This window comes from Lolium perenne, chromosome 2, assembly GCF_019359855.2.
Source record: "Lolium perenne isolate Kyuss_39 chromosome 2, Kyuss_2.0, whole genome shotgun sequence".
Taxonomy (NCBI): Eukaryota; Viridiplantae; Streptophyta; class Magnoliopsida; order Poales; family Poaceae; genus Lolium; species Lolium perenne.
This window is the reverse complement of record NC_067245.2, coordinates 53,031,817-53,045,279: the sequence shown is the minus strand read 5'-3', so window position 1 is coordinate 53,045,279 and position 13,463 is coordinate 53,031,817. Positions and strand designations below refer to the sequence as shown.

The window sequence follows — 13,463 nt, the reverse complement described above, 5'->3', positions numbered from 1 at the left end:
GCATGCCTAGGCGGGGTACGCAGCACGAACGATCGGCGCCGCAACAGGCGGTGTATAGAATTCGCCATGCGACGGAGGTGCGACGCCAATACCAAATGACAGTTGGCCCAACTAACGTGCAGTACTAACCAGCCCAACAAAACCCAGCACATTCGGCCCAGATACATGCGGCCCACTCATCCTTGCAGAAGTAAATCACAATAAAACACTTCGGCCCACGTCTTCTTCTTCTCCGCAACTCGCTAGTTTCAGTTCCAGAGCAGTGCAGTAGTCAGAGCCAGGACCAAGGCGGCGACGGCGAGCTTGACCGCGAGCGCTTGCCCCGGCTCCCCGAGAGATCCGAGCAGCGACCGGCAAGGTGCGTCCCTCTCTCTTCGCCTCTCTCGGATCGCGTGCTCGCGGGAGGAAATCGTGCCCTTTCCCCCACGGTTTCCTCTGCCTCTGTTCGTCGTGATTTTCGGTAGATCCGTCCGATTTCGTGGTGGGATCATTAGCTGGGTGTGCGCAGTGGTTAGGTTCTGACGAAGTGTCACCCTGGTTTGCCCCGATCTCGTGACAGGATCAGCTTCTGATGGCGTGAGATCTCGTTCGATTTGGTTCCGGAATTCGGGCAGGGGATCGTTCGTGCTAGTTCATTCGGTTCTCCTTTGTTAGATTCGTTCGTAGGTGTGTGTGCTACATGAGGTTAATTTGTTGCAGTATATGCGTTGGAAATCTTTGGGTGGGTGTGGTTTGCCATAGGTGGACGTAACCCGCTTGGTCAGGATCAGGAGGTAGATGCAGTTATGTCTCATATCCATTTGGAACGAATTTGAAGTAATTCTCCAGCTTTAACTCTAGGAGATTATGCAACCCCGAGATCAGGTTGAACTGTATTGAATGGGTTAGCTGAGGAGCTGAATTTGTGTAGGTTTATACTGGAGGATAGGTCTTACCGTCTTATACCCTTCATTCTTTGAACGCAAGGTAGAAGCTAGCCTTGAACCTGAGGCGGTGGGTTTATTTTTTTTTTGTTTGCATTCCTTGAGAGTCCTCTTGGCAAAAGTTATTCGGGAAGGGGGTAGTGAAGATTCGAAGACCATGACCTTCATTCTTTGAACATAAGGTAGAAGCTAGCCTGAACCTGAGGCGGTGGGTTTAATTTTTTTTGTTTGCATTCCTTAAGAGTCCTCTTGGCAAAAGTTATCCGGGAAGGGGGCAGTGAAGATTCAAAGGCCCATGGCCTTCATTCTTTGAACATAAGGTAGAAGCTAGCCTTGAACCTGAGGCGGTGGGTTTAATTTTTTTTGTTTCCATTCCTTAGGCCTTGTTTGGTACTAGTGTTTTAGTGGGGATTAGTGGGGATAATACTCTAGAGTATTGGGTGAATCTCTGCTGTCACCCAATCCCCGCAAAACCCCATCCCCAATCCACTAGGTAGGGGTAGAGTATTGGGGATTGAAAAAATTACACTAAAATTTGGGGAAAAGTGGGGTTAAATGAGGATTAAACTCGCTCATACTCTAGCACCAAACATGCATTTACAATAAGTGGGATTTGAAGTTTAGAGCGGATTATCCCCGCTAATTCCCACTAAAACTCTAGTACCAAACAAGGCCTTAAGAGTCCGCTTGGCAAAAGTTATTCGGGAAGGGGGGTAGTGAAGATTCGAAGACCAATGAATTGCTGCTGCGGAGAAATTATGTTATCTGTATGCCATATGTGCATAATAACAATGTAGGTTCTCTACATCCTCTGTAGCATCGTGGAGAGAGTGTTCTTGTGCAACAATCAACTAAAATTCCCCTCCACTCATGCATATCACAGGTTTTGCTTGTAAATTTTTTTTGTGTAATGTTGTCTCCTCACTTTCTGGCTTGCTTTTATTAGAAATTTCTTCTGGATACCAGTAGCCCTGAATTATTAGATTTTGTAGCATGCCCACGGTAGTGCAGGTTGATTCACACCATCTTATGTTATCCACCTCTGCACATCAGTGGCAGACTGTTATTCACCGGTCCAAGCTATGGTCATTTTTAATCACGCTACACCACTAAATGTTTACTAGCCAGCCCACCAGCCCCCACAAGTCCATTCCTGAACGACAGTAATTCTCCATCATGATAAAAGTGGACTGCACTTAAGACCAGTTTGTTTGTTGTTCATACTTATCTTTTTTGTGAAAGTGGAGTTAGAGTGATGCTGAGTTGGTGAGATCCCAATTTGTCATCAAGTTAGATTTGCTGGAATATAGCTGAGAGCTAAGAAATCTCTGTTTCAGAATCATGTGATGATTAAGAAGGGGTTTCTCACTTGTTTTGGCCTGCTGCATTTTCCATTGACAATCTGTCCATAATCCTGCAGTAGCTTGTAGTGTTTCATGATCTCTCTTTTTATATTCCCTCCGTCTCACCAAAATTGTCTCAACTTTTTCAAAATTTGGATGTATCTAGACACTATCTAGTAGATTGATACATCCATATTTTGACAAAGTTGAGACACTTTTGATGGGACGGATGGAATATTATACACGCAGCTCGTGTATAACCTCTGTTTGTATGTTGCACTTTAGCTTTTACTTCCATATCATATACTTCTGACAAGTGGCAACTACTACATTTGGTTATTATCATGAACTGCTTGTTTTCGGATCTTAACTAACATGTGTTTACAACCTTTGCTGCAGATGTTTGACGATCAGGACCTGGGTTTCTTCACCAACTTCCTGGGCATCTTCATATTTGTCTTGGTCATCGCCTACCACTTTGTGATGGCAGACCCCAAGTACGAGGGGAACTGATCTCCTCTCCTTGTTGAACAATGAGACCGTATTATACTCAGATCAAAATAGGGAAATATGTCTGTTAATTGATGCTAGGGGAGCGCCTGAATATTCTTTACTGGTTATCGTGAAAATTGGACATGCTACTTCTGGCATTATGGCTTGAATCGTGTTTAATCCGTTGAACTAGTGAACTGCGGAAATTTTTAAGAAGCGATTTTACTCATGGTATCTGCTGCTGATTTGTTATTTGCTGCTGGTGATGAGATGACTACCGTGCTGCTCTCAGATGTTCGAAAGTCGTCGCTTGTCATCAATCATTCTTGAGCCAATATTTCTTTCTGGACGAACAACCTGAATTCAGAAATTTGCCTACATTCTGCATTGATAGCAACCTTCATGTCATCTCTTGACAACTTGAAACATCTCCACGTCCCCCGCCCTGTTTTGTGCACTCTTCTTGCCAATCGCGTATGTATTTGCTATGACGAGCAGGACAGTGATGGCCACGGGCGGCCATTGCTCCTTGCCGTCGTCATGCTAAACATGGTGACACGTAAGCGATCACTCCTCAGATATTCCACGGCGGATCGTGCCTCCGGATCAAATCATTTTTGTTCCAAAGAAGAAAGAGGGGTGTATTTCATGCTTTGGCGCGCACGCGGGGGCGGCATCAAGATCTGAGAGGCAGCTTCGCGCGCTCCCTAGTGGTAGTGGCTACCTTTTTTGTTGGGTGGCTACTTATATATCGAGCGAGCGTGTGTGCACTTCTCTAGGAGCTTTAATAACCAAATCCTCCTGCAGTCCTACGTGCCACCAGTTGGGTGCGATTAGGACGTTTGCCATCCTGGCTTCGATCGGCATCGACCGCAATTCTGTCCCATGCCCACAGCTGACAGCTGCATCTATGAAAATCTTCGGCTAATCCAAAAGGGCAGTGGGAGGAACTGTTGTCCCATGATTTTTTCAAGCACCTGAGTTGGTTTTGTAAACCAGCTATCTCAACCCACAAAGAATTAGCAAATGGCAACTTTGTAGCTCTAGATAGATCGTGCCTATGGCTAGTGAAAATCCACTATGTCATTTTGGTGATTGTCATGTTAATTAGTCTGTCATTGGACAAACAATGAAGCCTCAGAGGATAAGAACTCTTCAACAATAGTGGGGGTCTTGACTCTTGAGCTAATCCCTGGCTAAACCTGCGAAATCTTGACTCCATAACGCTTTTCAAATCCTCCTAGCCACAATTCTATTGCAGTAATTTTCGCCAGGGAAGAACACTGAAATCACTGCTTGTATACCTGGAATTGGCCATAATTTATTGGGACATCATGTGTGCATTGTTTTGATGCAGAGGATAGAGTTCAATCTCCATTTTGAAAAACAAAGAGGAATAAGGGTTGAGGATTAATTTACCTGGTGTGAGATATCGCATTATTCCACAAACCCTATGTGGTGCTCGAAAATGCCATTTTTCTTTTTTGACGAAGAAGACTGTGAGGAAACAACCCCACAACATAGTGCTACATTTTCTTGTCTCGGTATAATTAATCATGCACAATGAATATATCACTAACAAAAAAAAGAACCAAGTGTAGGTTTGGTGGCCAGAGGGGGTGGTTGAATATCTAGTCCACGAGGGATCAGATCATGGATCTAACATCATGGTGTGTCAAGATAGTTTATCCCTTTAGCGGGAGGCGACATTTGGATCACGAAATGCCCGTTGAGACTTTAGTCTTCAGTAGACATAGTGAGCTCATTCTCCAACAACAAACCATACGATTCCTCTAGTTTAAAATGCTTGTCCTTTTAGAATCGGTCAAAATTTTATCATCATTAAATATTTGAAAATATTGATGATATTAAATTCATGCTATTGAATATACCTTGACATATACTTTCATAATGCACAATTATTTTTGTTGAAATCAACATATTTTGAATAAATTGATGATCTAAGTATGTTGCTACCGACCAGGTCAATGTTCTAAAGGACATGTGTTCAGGAACATAGAGACTAGTAACAACTCTCAAGGAAAAAATGTTGTCTTTGGTAAAAACAAGAACAGAAACATCGATCTAGTCTCATTTGCTTCCATTACGCCTATCAAGTTGGTATTAAAAAACAGTTCATTCACGCGGGTGCAATAACTTCGGTCTTCTTTCCATTCTTCGTGCCAAAAAGGCATTAAAAATTATCTCATTCACACGAGAAAAATAACACCGGTTTACTCTCATTTTTCGTCATTGCAGCTAACGAGTTACCCATAAAATTATTTCACTCACACGAGACAATAACGCCCCACCCTGTTGTCGGTTACACACGCCGTATGTTTCTTTAAGAAATGTTGGGTGGATATTGGGTTTATTACCACCAAAAAGGACGGGAATCAATGCGTGTGAATTCTTCATGGGGTGGATGGAGCAAAATGCTCCCGAAAGTCAGCCACTAAGTTTACCACAAAGATTATTGCTTGATCATTCCCCCCTTAAAACCACACACACCCCATTAAACTCCCCAAGCCCTTCTCCCTTTCTCTTTCCTAGGAGACCCTCTCCTCTTGCTGATGTCAAGTTAGTCTTGTGGCGGAGAAACAAAGGAAATATAGCCATGATCTTAAAGGGTAAGGTAATTCTAAGAGAGAAGTGCTACATTTTATTATTTCTATGTAATTAGTATTTGTGGTGAATATAACATGAATTACATCGAAAATTGAGAACAACAGGATGGTTGTATATTTAGTGCACTAGGTATACAAATCATAGATTCAACACCTTGGGTGTCTTAAGCTACAGAATTTCTTTAGTGTGAGGCTATTTTCCCATCATTGTCGAAATAGTCTTATCAATCTTCCGCAATTTGACTACAGTCTTTAGTAAGCGCAAGAAGTTAAATGTCCAACAACAAGACATACTCTCTGGTTTGTAACAATTATCCTTTTAGAATCCATGCTGGCAAAACTTTATTTTGCTATCAATTAATAAAGATTTATCAATATTGCCAACATTAAATTCATACTACTAAATCTACCACGAGATATACTATTAGAATGCATAATTATTCTCAACATATTTCACCAAATTGATGACCAAAGTATATCATCGAGGACCTTGTCATCAATGTCGTAAAGGATTAACAAAAGGACACTCCCAAAAGGAAATGAGATGGATGCATCAGTTTGTTTACTCTCAAAGGAGTTGAACAAAAGAAACACCGTTCTCATCATTTCCATTTCCGCTTGTCGACTTGGCGGTAGAAATCACTTCATTGATGTGAGACTAATAGCATCGGCCAGGTTCCATTTGTTTCCATTGTTCGCATCGAGTTGGAGTTAGGAATCAACCCATTCACACAAGTACAATTCACTGGTCTACTCTCAATTGTCGGCATTCCAACTCGCCAGTGGCCAATACAACTATTTCATTCACACGAGTACAATTCATCGGCCTACTCTCATTTGTCGGCATTCCAGCTCGCTAAAATCATTTCATTCACATGAGTACAATAACGCTAGTCCATCGAAGACTTGACGGGTATACACGCCATGAGGATTTATCATTCATGTGAGACTAATAGCATCAGCCAAGTTCCATTGTTCGTGTCGAGTAGCGGTTAAAAACCAGCCCATTCGCACGAGTACAATACACCTGTCTACTCTCATTTATCGGCATTCCAACTCGCCCGTGGCCAATAAAGTTTTTCATTCGCACGAGTACAATTCAACGGCCAACTCCCATTTGTCGGCATTCCAGCCAATCATTTCATTCACACGAGTACAAATAACGCTAGTCCATCGACGACTCGACGGTTATACACGCCGTGCGGATCTATCGCCACTAGAGAGGGGAAGGCACCATGTGGATTCATTAAGGGGTGGACGGAGCAAAATAGCCAAAATGTGCCGCTAAACCTAGCGCGGAGATTATTGCTTGATCATTTCCTCACTTAAAACCACACACCCTATAAAACTCCCAAAGCCCTTCTCCCCTTCTCTTCCCCAGGAGACCCTCTCCTCTCTCCTCTCTCTCCCCCCACATCTTGTCTTTCCCTTTGCCACTTCCCAAGACACACGCCGATACAGTAGAGAGAGAGCGGCGCCTTCTCCTCCATTGGCGCATCTTCATCTAGGCCACAGCCGGAGGGAAAGAGCAGCAACCTTTAGGCCCCAAGAACGCCGATCCTTGCGAAAGAACCAAATACTACTCCCCAACCCCAAGTGATAGCGGCGGCGGCTGTTTCTTGCGATCTTGAGATGGGTATCCTCTGCTTCGGTGCTTCCTCCACCCTGCTCTGCGGCGAGGACAGGAACAGCGTCCTCGGCCTGGGCGGCTGCGGCGGCGACGGCGACGGCGAGGTGGTGGAGGCGGGGAGCGGCCTGGATTTCTTGGAGGCCGGCGCTCTGTTCCCAGTGGACTGTGACGAGGTCGTGGGGGTGCTGGTGCTCAAGGAGATCGATCATCAGCCCAAGGGCGGCTATGTGGAGAGATTGGAGCAAGGAGGATTCGAGTCTTCCTGGAGGAAAGATGCCATGGATTGGATTTGCAAGGTGAGAAAAAAAAATCTGTAGGATTTATTGGTTCTTGCAATCAGTTTCCTTTTCCAGCGTGATGGATTAATTGATTCTAGGTAGTAGGTTGTTGCATGCTTGCACTGTGCGTCCGTCTGACCCTTTGTGAATCCAGTTGTGGCTGGCTGTATGTATGTCCTTGTTGCATCATGTTCCTGTGGCTTTTCTTGCCAATTTGACAACTATTGCCAGATACTAGCAATGAGGCGGATGCTTCCCCCCCTTTCCTTCATCCGGGACAAACCGGTTTTAAGAAGAACCTGTCGAGTACTCATCTTGTCTTCTCTCATGTGGGCTGCAGGTCCATTCCTACTACAATTTTGGACCACTCAGCCTCTGCCTCTCGGTGAACTACCTGGATCGGTTCCTCTCCACGTTTAATCTCCCTGTAAGAATCTGAACTTCTGCATTGCTAACAACTGTGAAACTTGATCTGCTACTGATCATTGCGTTTCTTGCTTTTGTTTGTATGTTGGTTTTGTAGCATGACAAATCTTGGATGCAACAGTTGATGTCAGTTGCCTGCCTATCTCTTGCTGTCAAGATGGAGGAGACTGTGGCCCCTCTTCCTGTAGACCTTCAGGTGAATGAGAACTTACAGCATTGTAAAACCGATAACTGTTTGATGATCCCTCGATGATGTTGCTAAATTGGGATAACATGTACGGCAGGTCTGTGGCGCGAAGAACATGTTTGAAGCAAAGAACATTAAGAGGATGGAGCTCGTTGTGATGGAGACCCTGAATTGGAGATTGCACGCCGTGACCCCATTCTCTTTCATCTGCTACTTCTTGGACAAGTTCACCGAAGGGAAGCCGCCGAGTTACATGCTGGCCTCACGGTGCGCCGAGCTCATTGTTGGCACTGTGAAAGGTTCGACAATAGTACCTGATGAATTAATCAACAGTTTTTCCTACAATGTCAACGGCCAGTATCTAGTGATGATATACTAACTAGAGCATTCATGTGCCATGGATTTGCAGACTACAGATTCTTGTCATTCAGACCTTCTGAGATTGCTGCCGCAGTGGTTCTATTGGCGCTCTTTGAGAATCAGGTTATTGGCTTCAGCAGTGCCATTGCAGCATCTGAAATCCCTGTAAATAAGGTGATCATCCTCTTTGAGTTATGGAAAACGAAAACTGATGCACCATTGCAATTGCACTGTTTCTGAATTCTGAAATCACATCTACAGGAGATGATTATGAGATGCTATGAGCTGTTGGTGAGGATGAGAGGGAACTTGAGTGCAAGCCTTTCAGCGCCGCAGAGCCCGATCGGTGTGCTGGATGCAGCATGCTTCAGCTTTAGGAGCGATGACACAACACCAGGATCATCGCCATCAAACAATAACAACAGCGGCAACAACGATCAGGCCTCTGCTCCGGCTTCGAAGAAGAGAAGGCTAAGCACATCACCAATCTGATACAACGTACATATATATTACTCGGCACTGCTCCCGGCTTGTTCATTCGATTATCATCTTATCCCCAAAGCCCATCAGTCATCAGGGTAACAAGTTGTGGTGCAATAGTAATTATAGTGAGCATTGTGCCGATTAGAGAAATGTGGGCAGCAATAAGGTTAGTACCGGCTTCTTGAACTCTGAAAGAGGAGAGGAGGGTGTGTGCGTTGATGGGAGGAGGGAGTCTTCTTCCTCTTACAATTTTGTCTCCCCCTTCTTCATTTTAATTATTTATTTATTTTTCTTTTTTCCTTCTCTGGGGGCTACTCCAGGAGATCATTGTGGATATGAGATGGAAGATGTGAGAAAATCAGCAAAATTGGATTTTCGTTTTGTTTATTTATTGTTTCACCATATAAAAAGGCTTGTTGCATTCCAGTGCTGAAAAGGGTGTATTGCTGCTGATTCATCACTGCATTCCTGTTACTGAGTTGACTGCCTGTCTTTGTGACTATTCCATGCCCCCTTTTTTGTATGAAGGAAACCTATCATAAGTACAAATCTTGGTATGGCTTCACACATATAAAACAAATGGTGTTTGTCTTTTTGGTGAGATGGAGGAGAACAGAGGACAGACACGATGGGTCCCCAATCTGAAGTTCTAAACTCCCATTTTCCATTAGTAGTATGGTTAATATAATAATCTAATGAGATTTATTTCCTAAACTAATGATGGAATCATGCCATTTCCATGGCCTTGTCTGCGTTTTGTTTTCTTGGTTGAGTTATTTATTCCCCTTTCTCCAATCAAACAGCGTTAATAGATAGCAAGAGGAAAGCATACCTACCTCATGGGAATATAACATCGAAACCTTTCAGGACCATCTCTTTTTTAAGGAACACCTTGGGGCCTCACAGAAAGCAATCACAATATAAAACAGGCACAGATTCATGTGCTCTTTAAACAACATGACAGTGCTAAGGAGATTACTCTTTCCATAAGGGACTCATCTCCATATCAACCTTAGTAGTGGTATGTAGACTCGGCACTTTGCAGCTCTGATGTTCAGGGATAGAGGTGTGTATGATTTGTGAATGATAAATCTCACTTTGATTGATCTTCTATTTTTCTCTGAATGTAGGTGTCAGGATTAATCAAGTGAATGAGTGATCAATAAATTCACCTAAAAGGGCCGGTAAAAAGCCTGCAATGAAAACTTATTGTTGCCTGCAGCTTCTTTTTTCATATAGGTAGGACAGTGCCCCTGAGAGGTCAGGAGCTGCACAAGGAAATGGGTCAAGTAGTAGAGGCTGCCATGCCAGTTGCCAATGCTTTTACAAGGAAGGGGTGGGGTGTGCTGTTGTGGTCTCACCACTGTTATACCTGCTAGGGTCTCTGGACCGTGGGCCCGTGATAAACATGGCTGCAAGTTTCTCATGAAGGTCCTGACATCGTTAGACAGAGACCCCAAACTGAGCCAATGGAATTGAATTTGATGATCAAAATTGAAGCATTCTCAGCTCAGAGTTGCTACAGTTTGTAGTCCTTTTGTGCTTTGGATGCCGACTATTTCATCAGAAAGAGAATTATCTTATCAGATGAGATTTTCAGAGTGCCCATATGTCAGGTGCTCCGCTAAACCAAAGCATGTGATATGGAGACACATGTGTTGGCACTTATGATGGAACTTAATTAACATATCACTTTTCAGGTCAATTTGGTCAGACATGGCAATTACTTTCTGGTTGAATTGCAGGCTAAATCACGAGAGACTAGTTTTGAAATTAGAAATCTGTGGACAATCTCTCCCAGGGAGCATAACGGATAGGAGAAAGATAGAACCCACGTGCGGAGAGACGTGCCGAGTAGTGGCAATTGGCAAAGCAAAAAAATTACAGGGCAGCTTGATAATTAACAAGTTACGTCCCTTGCTGATCTACAAGCATCGGCATTTCGAAAAGAGGGAGCCCCCTTTGCGTAAGAAGAGTGCGTGGCAATTTGACACCGAATTTGATGTGATTCCAGTGGCATTTTCACGTCGATTTAGATGCCACTCCGTACGCGCGGGGTGAAGAAAAACTAGAGGCAACGGGCCAGCACATCACGGAGGATATTGTCTGTCGAGAAGTTTAAACACTCGGTATATGTGCACATGCGAGTGTACTTGGATACACCAGCACATGACGATCACCCATGAGAGATACATAGATGGCCGTTTTTGTACGTTTCCGTCGGCGTAATCTCCCTCGCATTATCTTATCAAGTGATCGGGATCGCTGCATCTAGAAATCAAACGCACACAAGAAATATGAATCGAAGTTTTTCCTGTCTGACAGCAGAACAAGAACATCACTTACTGACGCGGTTCATTGGCTGCCTAGCATCGCTAACGATCGACGTGACATGATCAGAGGCTAAATTAAATTTATTTATGCTTGACGTTGCAAGGCGGCAGTTTGTTTGGACAGATTTGAAGTTGGAGTGATCGAACAATATGAAGCATCGAACACGCAGGCCATCAGATCTGGCGCCAAATGAATCCAGCTAGCTAGCTAGTGTGTGTTAACGTGCGCGTTTTGATTAGTCCGTTGTGCCATAGGATTCTTCTTATCTCCGTCCATGCATCTTAATGCTCCAAGATAGGGAAGGAAAATCAATACTTATCGCTCTCTGCTCCCCTAGGATTCTCGATCCATCTACGTCGTCGTTCTGAAGATAGAACAAGAGAGGGAAAAGAACAACCGAGGACGGTTAATGGCAACATCCATCTCTCTATCTTGTCTTGACCTTTCCTTGCTCACGGGTGACACCGCGCTAGTGACTCGAGTAAATTAGGATGCTGGAAAGGGAAGTTGCTATCCTATGGCGATAGGTTAGTGCTTGTCAATTCAGTATTAACTAGCTTACCGATGTTTATGTCGTCTTTCCTTCAAATACCTGTTGGGGTAAGGAAACGTTTGGACTACTATAGATCTAGATTCTTTTGGCAGTCCGACGACAACAAAAGAAAATACCGGCTTACAAAATGGAACATCGTTTGTCGACCGAAAGATCAGGGAGGCTTAGGTATTGAAGTCCTAGAAATCAAAAATAGATGTTTATTGAGTAAATGGTTGTTTAAACTTCTTAATGAGGATGGGGTGTGGCAGGAATTGCTACATAATAAATATCTGAGACATAAAACATTATCGGAGGTTCATGCCAGACCTATTGACTCGCCTTTCTGGAAAGGATTAATGGAGGTCAAACAGGAGTTTTTTTCCAGGGGTTTTTTCAAGGTGGGTAATGGTAGCAGTACTCGTTTTTGGGAAGATACCTGGTTAGGCAAGACTTCGTTGGCCCAACAATACCCATCATTATATAATATTGCCCACCATAAGAATGTCACGGTTGCACAAGTTCTTGGTCAATCGCCTTTGAATATTACATTTCGAAGATTGCTAAATGGTAATAAGTGGTCTTCCTGGTTACAACTATGTCGGAAATTAATGATGGTGCATCTGAATGAAGATGACGATCGTTTTATTTGGAATTTGATATCTAATGGTTTGTTTACAGTAAAGTCGATGTATGAGGATCTTATGTGTGATCATACCCCCTTCTTGCGAAAATATTTATGGAAGGTTAAAGTTCCATTAAAAATTAAGATTTTCATGTGGTTTTTGAGTAATAAGGTGTTGCTAACAAAAGATAATCTAGCTAAACGACATTGGAATGGGTGTACAGAGTGTGTTTTCTGTGGGGAACAGGAGACCATTCAACACCTTTTTATTGAATGCCCTTTAGCTAAACTCTTATGGCGTACTGTGAACTTTACTTATGCTCTTCCACCTCCCACCAATATTACTAATATGTTTGGTAACTGGTTGAATGGAGTAGATAGACAATCTAAAGCATTTATCCGGATTGGGGTTTCTGCTCTATGTTGGTCTATTTGGAGGAGCAGGAATGATATAATTTTTAATAAGAAACGTTCCTTTCATTTCTTGCAGGTTATTCATATGGTCTCCCATTGGGTCCAACTCTGGGCCCTACTCTCTCCGGAGGGGCAGCGGGATGCCATGGCTTCTGGATGCACACGGTTCCTGATGGTCGCTCAGGATATCTTGTGCCAGGCTGGTTGGCGTCATACTAGAAGGCTATGTTGATTTGTAGTCTTGCTATGTGTTTCTTTCGATGGTTGATTCTTGTATCAATCCTCGTCGATGAGTGATTTGTAAACAATATTATTTTGAATATTTTTAATAAAAGGCTGTGTGCATCACCATGATGCAAGTACCGGGGAAGACCCCCATTTCGAAAAAAACAATATTTACGTACTCATGATGTATATAGAAATGTCATCCAAGCTGCTTCCAACGAGAGATGGTGTGTGTCTGTGATGCACCCTAGCCGATCTCTTATACAAGAGCATCTCTAGCCGAAGTATAAAAACTTAGGGACAAAAAGCTTTCCCATAACTTAACTTCCCACATTTAGTCCTCTAATTTTGCGCCGTAGAACCGAACCACAAAAACTTGGAGGAATAAAAAAGTTTTCAACATAATTTGCAAATTTGAGCACATGAATACATGACAACATATAACATAAGTAGATTTATAATACTCCCTCCGTACCAAAATGTAAGGCATCTAAGGTTTAGCCAAAAGTCAACATCTTCTAAGTTTGACCTAGTTTGTATAAAAAATATGAATATCTACAATATCAAATGGACATTTTTAGAAA

General features: G+C 43.2%; 2 protein-coding genes across 2 annotated transcripts; both read left to right on the top strand.

The window, feature by feature from the left end:
* The first annotated feature begins 215 nt into the window (after nt 1–215).
* Nucleotides 216–2,992, top strand: LOC127332621 (dolichyl-diphosphooligosaccharide--protein glycosyltransferase subunit 4A). The gene is made up of 2 exons (XM_051358938.2): nt 216–358; nt 2,666–2,992. Exon 2 carries the CDS (start codon nt 2,666–2,668, stop codon nt 2,777–2,779), a length of 114 nt encoding a protein of 37 aa, XP_051214898.1. The 5' UTR covers nt 216–358; the 3' UTR covers nt 2,780–2,992.
* A 3,751-nt stretch (nt 2,993–6,743) lies between these two features.
* LOC127332618 (cyclin-D2-2) lies at nt 6,744–9,136 on the top strand. The gene is made up of 6 exons (XM_051358935.2): nt 6,744–7,311; nt 7,634–7,720; nt 7,817–7,915; nt 8,004–8,205; nt 8,316–8,440; nt 8,528–9,136. Exons 1-6 carry the CDS (start codon nt 7,018–7,020, stop codon nt 8,756–8,758), a joined length of 1,038 nt encoding a protein of 345 aa, XP_051214895.1. The 5' UTR covers nt 6,744–7,017; the 3' UTR covers nt 8,759–9,136.
* The last annotated feature ends 4,327 nt before the right edge of the window (nt 9,137–13,463 follow it).

Bases quoted from the DNA above. Each gene is read 5' to 3' on its own strand.
- LOC127332621 (XM_051358938.2), top strand. From the start codon at position 2,666: ATGTTTGACGATCAGGACCTGGGTTTCTTCACCAACTTCCTGGGCATC.
- LOC127332618 (XM_051358935.2), top strand. From the start codon at position 7,018: ATGGGTATCCTCTGCTTCGGTGCTTCCTCCACCCTGCTCTGCGGCGAG. The intron at 7,312-7,633 runs GTGAGAAAAAAA...TGTGGGCTGCAG, and splicing joins CCATGGATTGGATTTGCAAG to GTCCATTCCTACTACAATTT. The intron at 8,206-8,315 runs GTTCGACAATAG...ATGGATTTGCAG, and splicing joins CATTGTTGGCACTGTGAAAG to ACTACAGATTCTTGTCATTC.